The sequence below is a fragment of the Syzygium oleosum genome, unplaced genomic scaffold (assembly GCF_021117445.2).
Source record: "Syzygium oleosum isolate NSW1041296 unplaced genomic scaffold, Sole_v2.1 Sole_v2.52, whole genome shotgun sequence".
NCBI lineage: Eukaryota > Viridiplantae > Streptophyta > Magnoliopsida > Myrtales > Myrtaceae > Syzygium > Syzygium oleosum.
Genome location: NW_026607536.1, coordinates 304337 through 316436, shown reverse-complemented (window position 1 = coordinate 316436; position 12100 = coordinate 304337). Strand labels below are relative to the sequence as shown.

Here is a 12100-nt window from a genome sequence, read left to right as displayed (position 1 = left end):
TACTCCGTGTGCTTGATGCAAGCAAAACTTTGGGAGATTATGTGCTGCCCGGTCTCGACGGTCTCCGGCTAGCTCCAATTATTTTCCTTTACCAACTTTCGCTCGGAATGTACCGAAAAGCATATTCTATTAATTGATAGGAGTATGAGTGCGCCGACTCGAGTAACCTACGTAAGTTGGTTTTCAGCCAGTATAGATGAGTGGTGCTATTTGAAATGGCAAGATATCTTTGGATCCCACTTTGAGTTGATTGGCTGTAAATGGTTTGCGAAACCTTTTTTCGAAAGAATCGTGAAAAGTTCAGGATTTATGAATATTGTATATGATAGATTGATTATATTAAATCGTGAAGAGTTATATGATTTGGTAAGTAAATCGGAGTTTTGAAATGGTTTCTGATTTGAATTGTGGGTCATTGGAAATTAAAGTTGGTGGATTATGCTCATGTTGTTATGATTAAAACTAATTGAGGGTTTAAGTATGCATATTATTATAAGAACGTCCTTCTAGGCCAAATCACCTGTTGATATAGGTGGAGACTTAGCCAAGGACAAACTTGGTCGCTATGCCACGGGCGTTAAGCGTGACCATAATTAGATATTAAGCATTAGATTAACCGATGAAATGGTCTATTTATATTTGATTCGATAGAGATTAATCCACGTACAAGACAGTAACATGGGAACTCGCCGAAAGGGTTTGGTCTTGTAGTCGAAAGCAACACAGTAGTAGCTGCAGCATTGCACTTGGGTCAAAGTGAAGAGGAGATCTGATAAAGAGAAACGGTCCACAACAAATCAAACTATTTTATCACCCAAAGAACAAACTAGCTTATAAGTGAAAGGAGTTAGGAAAGATATGCCTTACCCATTACATCTTCGTGAGGAGGATTTCGTGGTTAATGTGTACCAGGGCAGGACACATATATCAGTAAAGGTACAGTGCTACTTTATAACTAGGGCATGAAACAAAAACCATAGATATTCTCAGCTTGCACACAAGATACAGTGCTACTCGATAGTCACCAAACTATCAGTAGAAGGTGAAGTTCAATTTGATATCGAACAACTAAATACAGCTCCATGACTCCGCATAAGATTGCATTAGTGATTTCTATAACAACAAAATACTTGATAGTCACCAAACTATCAGTAGAAGGTGCCAGATCCTATTTTGGCCAAATATGAGTTAAAAAGAATGCTTGAATATAATATTTCAAAATCCAATTTTAGGGATGATCGATGTTGATGTCATAATTTGTCATATCATCTCTATATGGACATTTAGTGATTTTTTGCATGTCGACAATCCTTAACTAGTAGTGTGATCTTTGAAGTGCATAGCCTTCATTAAAAATAGTCATGCTGCCCGTTCTTTGACAATCGAGCCAAAGTTAGTCAACTTTGCATTGTTTTCCTATATACATAGAAGGTATCTATTAATTTGGATATTTATGCTAATATCAATAACCACTCGTGCTGAACTTGAATTTGTGTCTTGAGTAAACTACCTGATAGTATATTTTCGGGTTTTAAATCGACTATGATGAACTGCTTTTCATGCACCTTGATTACAGCCAATGCAATTTGTTTACAAATTTTCACTGTCTATCCAATTCAAATTTGTTATAATGGCCAAAATGCATATCGGTAAAATATATAAATATGTGTGTGTGATGATAGGAAAACGCAAATATCATTACAACCACTGCCACCTTGTGAGAGTATTGACGTACTTTTGGCATATATTCTAGCACGATGATTTTATTGCTCGGTGAGTCAGTGAAGCAAGTTCACGATATTTTTGTGCCAAGTGGATGACAAAAATTCTTTCTCTACTTGCAAAATTTCAGTTTAGAAAATAATTGCATTGTATGCAATGTGAAATGTTTTGTTAATATTTAATTTTTGGAGGGAAAATGACACAAACAGTCCCTGAACTTTGACTCAATGTGCAATTTGGTCCCTAAATTTTTAATTTGTTCAATATAGTTCATGAACTTTCAATTTGTTCAATGTGGTCCTGAACTTTTGGTATATGTTCAATATAGTCCTTGAACTTTATAAAAATATTCAATATAGTCATTCCATTAATTCAAGTTCAGGGACTATATTATACATTTTGATATAGTTCAGGGCTAAATTGAACATGTACCAAAAGTTCAGGGGCCACATTGAATAAATTAAAAGTTCAAGGACCACATTAAATATTAAGCTAAAGTTCAAGGACTACATTGAACAAATTAAAAGTTCAGGGACCAAATTGCACATTGAGCCAAAGTTCAGAGACTATTTGTGTCATTATCACGTTTTTGAATGTTACTGCTTGTTTACATTGACGTATATTTTTTTTTGTATATTTCCACTCTTGTAATTCTTGACTGTAATTTTTCTTTATGACTAACGGTATAATTTTCCTTTGATATTATTCGCCTATTTTACATAATCGATAGAATTTGAGATCTGCCAGAGGTTTTTCCCCCAAAGAATGAAAGAATTTTAGAATAGCCATACATTTTGTTTGATTAATCGAAATTCACAATCTCGACATTTTCTTTTTAAATCGAACGACATTTTTAGAACAATTAGGTCATGAGCTTTTTGTAGATGAAAAAATCGAATCAATGGGACGTCGGACAAACAAGTTGTGCCGGATCCAATTTTGGCCAAATATGGGTTAAAAAGAATACTTGAATATAATATTTCAAGATCCAATTTTAGGGATGATCTATGTTAATATTATAATTTGTCATATCATCTCTACATGTAGATTCAGTGATTTCTTGCATGTCGGCAATCCTTAACTAGTAGTGTACTCTGAAATATAGCAGCCTGTCGACCGTGTCTCTGTGTGATCTTTGAAGTGCATAGCCTTAAGTAACAATAGTCACGCTGCCCATTCTTTAACAACCTAGCCAAAGTTAGTCAACTTTGCATTGTTTTCCTATATACATAGAAGGTATCTATTAATTGGGATATTTATGCTAATATCAATAACCACTCGTGCTGAACTTGAATTTGTGTCTTGAGTAAACTACCTAATCAAGAAGTATATTTTCGGGTTTTAAATCGACTATGATGAACTGTTTTTCATGCACCTTGATTACAGCCGATGCAATTTGTTTACAAATTTTCACTATCTGTCCAACTCAAATCTGTTATAATGGCCAAAATGCATATAAGTAAAATTATATATATGTGTAATTTTAGAATGATAAAGCCGGAAATTATATATCGGCTAATATCAAAACCTCCAGCTTCAATTTTTGGAACACCTAGGTCCTAGGAATCAACTTCTCAAATTTTGAATGACAAAGCTTCACCTGTGCACAATAACGTGAATCCATTACTAAGGGCCTTTTAACTATAAGGTCCCAAAACCTAAAGAAGATTATGTAAGTATTGTCATTAATGCAAGTAATTTTAGCACGATAAAAGTTCATGATAGCCAAACGTAGGGTTACAGCTGAAGGACTGCCAATAACCACATTTACTTTAACCATATGGGATGAGCAATACTAGAAATGCGATAAACGCCAAATTATTTGAGGAAAGGTGCTGAGGATTTCCACTGTCTTTCTCTAAGTTCAACAATGAAACGAGACACATAGATAAATAATAGGAGATAATGCACTGAACACATAGAGCCCCTCCCTTCAAATTCCGAAAATCAAAACCTACAGCTTCAATTTTTGGAACACCTACGTCCTTGGAATCAACTTCTCATAACAGAGCAACAATTTCCCATCATATTTATTGGCAGTTCTTCAATTGCTTCAAATTTTGAATGACAAAGCTTTACTTGTGCACAATAACATAAATCCATCACTAAGGGCCTTTTAACTATTAGATCCCAAAACGTAAAAAAGATTTTGTAAGTATTTTAGCACGATAAAAGTCCAGATGATACTCAAACATAGGGTTACAGCTGAAGGACTGCCAATAACCACATTTACTTTAACCATATGGGGTAAGCAATACTAGAAATGCGATAAACGCCAACATTATAGGAGGAAAGGACCTGAGGATTTCCACTGTCTTTTTCCAAGTTAAACAATGAAATGAGACACAGAGATAAATAATAGGAGAAGATGCACTTAACACATAGAGCCCTTCCCTTTAAGTTCGGGAAATCAAAACCTCCTGCTTCAATTTTTGGAACACCAAGGTCGGAATCAACTTTTCATGACAGAGCAACAATTTCCCATCAGATTTATTGGCAGTCCTTTAATTGCTTGAAATTTTGAATGACAGAGCTTCACCTGTGCACAATAACATAAATCCATTACTACGGGCCTTTTAACAATTAGGACCCGAAACCTGAAGATTCTGCAAGTATTGTCATTAATGCAAGTAATTTTAGCACGATAAAAGTTCAGATGATACTCAAATGTAGGGTTACAACTGAAGGACTGCCAATAACCACATTTACTTTAAGCATATGGGATGAGCAATACTAGAAATGCGATAAACACCAAATTATTTGAGGATAGGTTCCGAGGATTTCCACTGTCTTTCTTCAAGTTCAACAATGAAACGAGACACAGAGATAAATAATAGGAGATAATGCACTGAACACATAGAGTCCCTCCCTTCAAATTCCGGAATCAAAACCTACAACTTCAATTTTTGGAACACCTACGTCCTTGGAATCAACTTCTCACAACAGAGCAATAATTTCCCATCATATTTATTGACAGTCCTTCAATTGCTTCAAATTTTGAATGACAAAGCTTTACTTGTGCACAATAACATAAATCCATCACTAAGTGCCTTTTATCTATTAGATCCCAAAACGTACAAAAGATTTTGTAAGTATTTTAGCACGATAAAAGTCCAGATGATACTCAAACATAGGGTTACAGCTGAAGGACTGTCAATAACCACATTTACTTTAACCATATGGGATGAGCAATACTAGAAATGCGATAAACGCCAACATTATAAGAGGAAAGGAGCTGAGAATTTCCACTGTCTTTCTCCAAGTTCAACAATGAAATGAGACACAGAGATAAATAATAGGAGAAGATGCACTTAACACATAGAGCCCTTCCCTTTAAGTTCGGGAAATCAAAACCTCCGGCTTCAATTTTTGGAACACCAAGGTCGGAATCAACTTCTCATGACAGAGCAACAATTTCCCATCAGATTTATTGGCAGTCCTTCAATTGCTTGAAATTTTGAATGACAGAGCTTCACCTGTGCAAAATAACATAAATCCATTACTACGGGCCTTTTAACAATTAGGTCCCAAAACTTGAAGATTTTGCAAGTATTGTCATTAATGCAAGTAATTTTAGCACGATAAAAGTTCAGATGATACTCGAACGTAGAGTTACAGCAGAAGGATTGCCAATAACCACATTTACTTTAACCATATGGGATGAGCAATACTAGAAATGCGATAAACACCAAATTATTTGAGGAAAGGTTATGAGGATTTCCACTGTCTTTCTCCAAGTTCAACAATAAAATGAGACACAGAGATATAAACACCAAATTATTTGAGGAAAGGTTCTGAGGATTTCCACTGTCTTTCTCCAAGTTCAACAATAAAATGAGACACAGAGATAAATAATAGGAGATAATGCACTGAACACATAGAGCCCCTCCCTTCAAATTCCGGAAATCAAAACCTAGAGCTTCAATTTTTGGAACACCTACGTCCTTGGAATCAACTTCTCATAACAGAGCAACAATTTCCCATCATATTTATTGGCAGTCCTTCAATTGCTTCAAATTTTGAATGACAAAGCTTTACCTGTGCACAATAACATAAATCCATCACTAAGTGCCTTTTAACTATTATATCCCAAAACGTAAAAAAGATTTTGTAAGTATTTTAGCACGATAAAAGTCCAGATGATACTCAAACATAGGGTTACAGCTGAAGGACTGCCAATAACCACATTTACTTTAACCATGTGGGATGAACAATACTAGAAATGCGATAATCGCCGAGGAAAAGAGCTGAGGATTTGCATTGTCTTTCTCCAAGTTCAACAATGAAATGAGACATAGAGATAAATAATGGGAGAAGATGCACTTCACACATAGTGCCCCTCCCTTTAAGTTCGGGAAATCAAAACCTCTGGCTTCAATTTTTGGAACACCTAGGTACTTGGAATCAACTTCTCATAATAGAAAAAAAATTTCCCTTCAGATTTATTAGCTTGCATTCTCCACTCAATTTGTTTCCAATTAGGATTAGTACTTGCCTCACTCGATTCCATGAGTTTTATTCAACAAAAAGAAATATTAGCTTTGATGAGCTAAGACCGTAACATTTTTTTGACTCTCCATATTAAGTATTTTCTTGAAACTTTCTATTGTGTTTTCTCAATATTAAGTTAATATAGTTGATTACAAATAATATTTATTGTATTATATAACAACGATAATAAAAAAAATTCTAATTGTTGTTGAGTTTCTATATTAAGAATTCGACCTTTATTTTGTTTTAAAAAGCATTCATATGAAATAAGCTAGAATTTAATGAATTGTTTATATTAACATACACATTCCAATTTTATAATGGGTATAATGGGTATTGAAAAAAAAAAAACTTTTCTTCTATGCCACCTTAAGTTTTTTATAATGGGTAAATATCAAATGTAAAGTCGACGTTAAGGAAATCGATATATGGTTCTAACTTATTGCTGCTAATACATGTTGTTTTGTAAACACATGCTTCTAATGTAATATGGGGATTATTCTTTTCTAGATTTAGAATCAACATTATCTCTCTACATAATTTGACGATGTTTGCAATAAAACTTTGCCATGATGGTAAAAATATGGGGTTGTAGTTTAATGCAACCAACAAAGCATATGATTGTAAATATATTTTTGAAAATTTATCACTCACGATATAATTATTCTTCTATGATTTTCCAAATATTGAGTAGTTTTCCCACTGCCATTATCATTATTACTCGTTCATGCATGTGAATCTTTAGGGAAACTTAATTGAATTTTGTGAATTTGTAGGAACGCACATGATCGTTTAAAAAATATAAAAGGTCTTCAAATAATTAAATCTAGTAAAAATATACACAAACAACATTATGGAACATGCGAAGTTTAATGGAGTTAAATTGGAGATCTACTTGGGCTGATGGTGGTCCTACCCTGTGTAGATTCCAAAACCAAAAAGTTTACTGCAATTAAATTATTTTCTTCTAATTATTAAACATCAAATTGCTACCAACAACCTAAATCAAATAGTTTCTGAATATCGAGCGTTTATATTAAGCAACATACTAATTTTATAAATGACGATCGTCTATGAAATTTCATGACAAGTTCATGACACTCGGTATATGAGAATGTACAACTTATAACATACTTCATATAGGAATTCACCCCGCCACACATTAATGGCATTTTTCAAGAGCTAAGTCAAATTCGATAAAGCGCTGTCACGTTGATGTTTCATACAAAAAGGCAAATTTATTTTCATGATAAACAAATTTATTATGTCTGTTCGACGACTGAAAGAGCGAGCGACATGGGGACAGGCGAGATGACTTGAACGGACAGGATGTGCCATGTAGATTTCCCTAACATCTCTCTCGCAGAGATCTGTGTATCAATCATCATCACTTTCAAGTCCAACTGTCCAAGAGCTGAAGCAGCTCGGTGCAGACATGCAGTGGCAGTTCTAGTTTCATCTGCGCAATCGAATCAAACCGGACCGACCACCATGTCTCTATCTTTCAGGCTCACTCCTACTTTCTCACCTCCGCCACCATCTCGTCTCAGATTCACCCTCCTCTCTCGATCCAACCTCAACCCATCATCAATCCGCTCGCCCTCTCCCTCAAAGTTCACACATTTATCCCCAATCCGATGCGTGAACGGAGGCTCCGACCACGTGTCGGAGATCCGAGCGAGACCCAGATGGGAAAACGCGCTCTCTGCTGCGGCGAGCCTGTACCCTCTTTACGTGAGCGTCGGAGGGGTCGTGGCTTGCCTCAAGCCCTCTGCTTTTCAGTGGTTTGTGCAGGGAGGTCCGAACTCGTATAGCTTGTCGCTTGGGCTGATTATGTTGGCCATGGGTCTCACTCTCGAGCTCAAGGACTTGTTCTCTCTCTTCCTGCGGAGACCTCTCGCGGTAATCTTATTTTCCTCGGAAATTCTGTTCCTTCTAGTCAGTCACTCGCCGAGATTTGAGGGTGACAGAGACAGAGAATTTGGTCAATGCTGATGATTTACTTCTTGGATCCCCTTTACAGTGGATTCTTTTAAATTTAATATCGAGGAGTAAAAGTCTGGGTATTGGTTGCGTTGTGTCGTTCTTGAGAAATCTGTGGGTTCCGGCCGTGTTCTCGTCTCCATAAGGTTTGACGGTTCTCCAATATGGAAGAGCTAGCACCGTAACAATTTAAAAGTAGGCCTAGTTCTATGTCATGGAGTCCTGGACTTAATGGCATTGAGTCGGGTTTTTGGGGTCTAGTTCTACTTCATGGTATGTCTATCTTAAGGTTTCGCTAATGAGAGTGCACAGGCTCCTATATGCCAACAATTACGCGACATCAAAAACTATATTGATACAATAGCGATACTGCAATATTCCTCTAATGCTGTGACACAAGCATTCATCACAGAAAAAAATTGGGATGTAGTATGGTCTCTTTTTCCCGCAGCATTCTTACAATGAACTGAATATTAAGTCATGATCTCCCTTTAGCGCAATCGAGAAGCTATGTCCGATATATGCCGCATTCATCTGCATTGTTGTTTCTTTTACTATCTTTTCTAAGTACAATCTTGCCAATGCTTTATCAATCAGATACTCTTTGGATGTGTGGCTCAATATACTATTATGCCAGCTCTCGGGACCTTAATAGGTAGATTACTGGGGCTTCCACCTTCTCTTTCGGTGGGTTTGATATTGCTTGCTTGTTGCCCTGGGGGTACTGCTTCCAATGTGGTAAGACTTCTTTTTTCCCGCACCATTATATCAGGAACCTAGAGGCAAATAGTGACTGGTGATTTTTTTTTACAAAAAAAAGGTAGTTTTCCCTATTTTATCCATTGGCTAAAATAAGTTTTGTCCAATTACTCCTGTAGTTATAGTATGGCTTGTTGTGCTGTCTAAAAGCTTCTTCAAAATATAGACTTAGTCTCCAGTTGATTGTATTCGGGGCTGGAGAATGTACTCTATCAGTCACAACTCACTTTAAAGCACTTACTAATACAGCATAGGGTCAAGTTTGTCAAGTAATCAAGCCTGATGTATGCTTGTTCTTTTGTGGCTATATTGTCAGTTATCTGGTATATATTATGAGTCTTAATGAGGGAACTGAGGGATGTGGACTTATGAGGATCTGCTGGCTGGTCAGAGTCATCTGACCCTGCCACGTGTCGCTGAAGGTGTTGAATGTATAAGGAGCCGATACTGGAGTTGATATGGTTCAAATCCATGTGAGCTGAATATAGTGTCCAATGATAGTATTTGTGAAGTAGACAACGCTGTATTATTTGGTTGAGTTTTCACAGTCCATGCAGTCAGCAAGCATGTTATAACTCCGAGTGAGAATGCCTCATTTCAGTGATATCTCTACACAATTCCATTTTCTGAAGTAGCATTTCAGGTTACTTTAATTGCTCAGGGGGATGTTCCTCTATCTATCGTGATGACAGTTTGCACCACTCTTGGAGCAGTACTTCTGACTCCTCTGCTGACGAAGATATTGGCCGGAACTTATGTTCCTGTTGATGCCATTAAACTTTCCATCAGCACCTTGCAGGTAAATATGATCTTAAGTCAGCTTGTGAGGACACCACCGACAAGTTTGGTACAGATGGTTAAATTTTTTGTCGTATATTTCCGTATGTAGGTGGTAGTTGCTCCAATTCTCTTAGGATCTTACTTTCAAAGTGCATTTCCTGGAGTGGTGAAGGTTGTGACTCCTTTTGCACCACTTTTTGCAGTTTTGGCATGTTCTCTACTAGCATGCAGGTACAGTTCTTCCGTGTTGTGTGACTTGGAGTCATTGCACTTACATTGCATCTCTCTCATGTCTATTTTATATCTGGTGGCTCTAGTGTATTCTCGGAAAATGTGGTCCGACTCAAGTCTTCATTGCTTGGTGCTTCATCAGGCCGTGATCTCTCCATGTTTGCTCATGTTCAGGCAATAGTATCTGGTGAACTAGGGTTGGTAATACTTTCTGTGCTACTACTGCATTCTGCTGGTTTTTTTGTGGGGTAAGTATTGACCTCCGCGCGTCTTTCGCATTGTATTTAAATAATATCTTGTTTACATATCCGGTGAACGTATTGCTTGTAATATTTCACTCTTTGGCACAATAATGTGGTCTCATGATCTTCTCTTTTGTTTCTTTTTCCTTTAGTGCATGTGCAAGTATGTGAGTGTGTGCTTTTTTTTTTTTGGGGGGGTGGGTGGGTGGGGTGTTGGGGTTGGGGGAAGCTAGTACGGGCTGCCTTTACCTTGATGACTGCCATCATATTATTTTTTTTTCCTCTAATCTCTTTAACTGATTAGGTCTAGGTTGCTTGTTATTCTTAGCTTTCCTGACTTAGGTTTTCCTTAGCCTGGGCCACTGAGTGTATTCTTTTGAGCATTTCCTGTTCAATCATCCTTTCTAGTTTCCCTCCTTTTCAAGAGTTCAAGTAATAATTTCTGACAGCACTTTGAACTCATTGTCTCACCTCATTACATACTGTTCACAGTTGGTAAGCTTCTCATTTTAGAAGAAGATACTTGCCTTTATGGCTGTATATCCCTAGAAGAGTGGTTGGAACTTCCTTGGCTGTCTCATTCATTTGAGTTTCTGTTCATATCCTCAGATTCTGTCACCCTAGTCAAGCAGTAAATTAAATAAAGAAGACGATCTTAGGAAGAGAACCAAGAAACTATACTGAGGCATGCATGTGTGGCTGGTTTATGCATGTAATTATGGAGGTTTTTCCTGTAATGTACCAGATCATGTATGAGAGTGCAATCTACTACTGAACAAAAGACCTTGTCATTAATTTCGAGATAGTAGGAGATCATGCAATGGTTCGAAATAAAATCTAAGAAGATTTATGTCTCTCTGCACACGTGCATGTGTGATGATCCCCCTTATTTTAGCTCCTGATTCACTTTTTCAAGACTAAGGGAATCACTTGACAGGTTTGATCTGCTGGCATATTCAGCAGAATACTACTATAGCAAGTTCTACTCTTAAACTGTTGGTTATGCGTAACAATGTCTGAATCTAATATGTATACTTCATTACATTATCTGCAGGTACATATTGTCAGCAATTTGCGGGTTCAAAGAACCACAAAGGCGAGCGATATCTATTGAGGTAACTTCTCATTGATGTTCAGTGAATTTGGCATTGCCCAAAGCTCTCTGACAACTCTATATAGAGAAACTTAGTAGCCTTACTTCAACTCTGTTTGTGTGCATGTGTGTGGGCACCGTCGAATTCTTGAGAGGTTGAGATTTTCAGTTCTGTTGATTGCTTGAAATAATTTGCACACATAAAATTTTTAAATGACTCGATGTTCCTATATCATTTAGCATGGCTGCCATTTTCCTTATTATAACATTTGTCTCCTACACTGGACTGCAGGTGGGTATGCAGAACTCTTCATTGGGCGTGGTTTTAGCAACCTCCCATTTCACCTCACCTTTGGTTGCGCTACCTCCGGCCATGTCTGCGGTTATCATGAATATCATGGGAAGCAGTTTAGGCTTCATCTGGAGATATATTGATCCATCTGATCAGACAACTACTCCTCAAATAATTGACTAACTCAAAGTTGGTGCAAAAAAAGAAGAAGAAGGAGATATGCATTATTGGTTATATGACGACCCATAGGTCCACAAATTATTCGTATACTGATTCTTGCTTACATCGGACCGAATGACTTTCATCAACAAGTTTATGTGCAAGTTTCAGGATGTAATCTCTTCCGAAGTGGAAATGGAAGTTAGATGAACGATGTAGAATTGGTTCTTTGTGAGTGTGAGTATGGCTAATTATTTCTCCTGTTTTTGGATAGTTTTCTTATTTTGAGGGTTGCCATGTCACAATGGTAATGGAGGAAACCTAGGGAGAAGGCTTTGCAATGGACGA

General features: G+C 37.0%; 1 protein-coding gene across 3 annotated transcripts; it reads left to right on the top strand.

Annotated features, from left to right (window-relative positions):
- Window positions 1–7529: 7529 nt before the first annotated feature.
- LOC115679784 (probable sodium/metabolite cotransporter BASS1, chloroplastic) lies at window positions 7530–12013 on the top strand. 3 transcript variants are annotated; one of them, XM_056307370.1, is made up of 7 exons: window positions 7530–8115; window positions 8794–8934; window positions 9599–9754; window positions 9845–9966; window positions 10053–10214; window positions 11263–11323; window positions 11594–12013. In XM_056307370.1, exons 1-7 carry the CDS (start codon window positions 7543–7545, stop codon window positions 11774–11776), a joined length of 1398 nt encoding a protein of 465 aa, XP_056163345.1. In that variant the 5' UTR covers window positions 7530–7542; the 3' UTR covers window positions 11777–12013. The 3 variants fall into 3 exon arrangements, with proteins under 3 accessions (XP_056163345.1, XP_056163346.1, XP_056163347.1); XM_056307371.1 differs by lacking the exon at window positions 8794–8934; XM_056307372.1 differs by lacking the exon at window positions 9845–9966 and having other exon boundaries at window positions 10141–10214.
- Window positions 12014–12100: the final 87 nt, after the last annotated feature.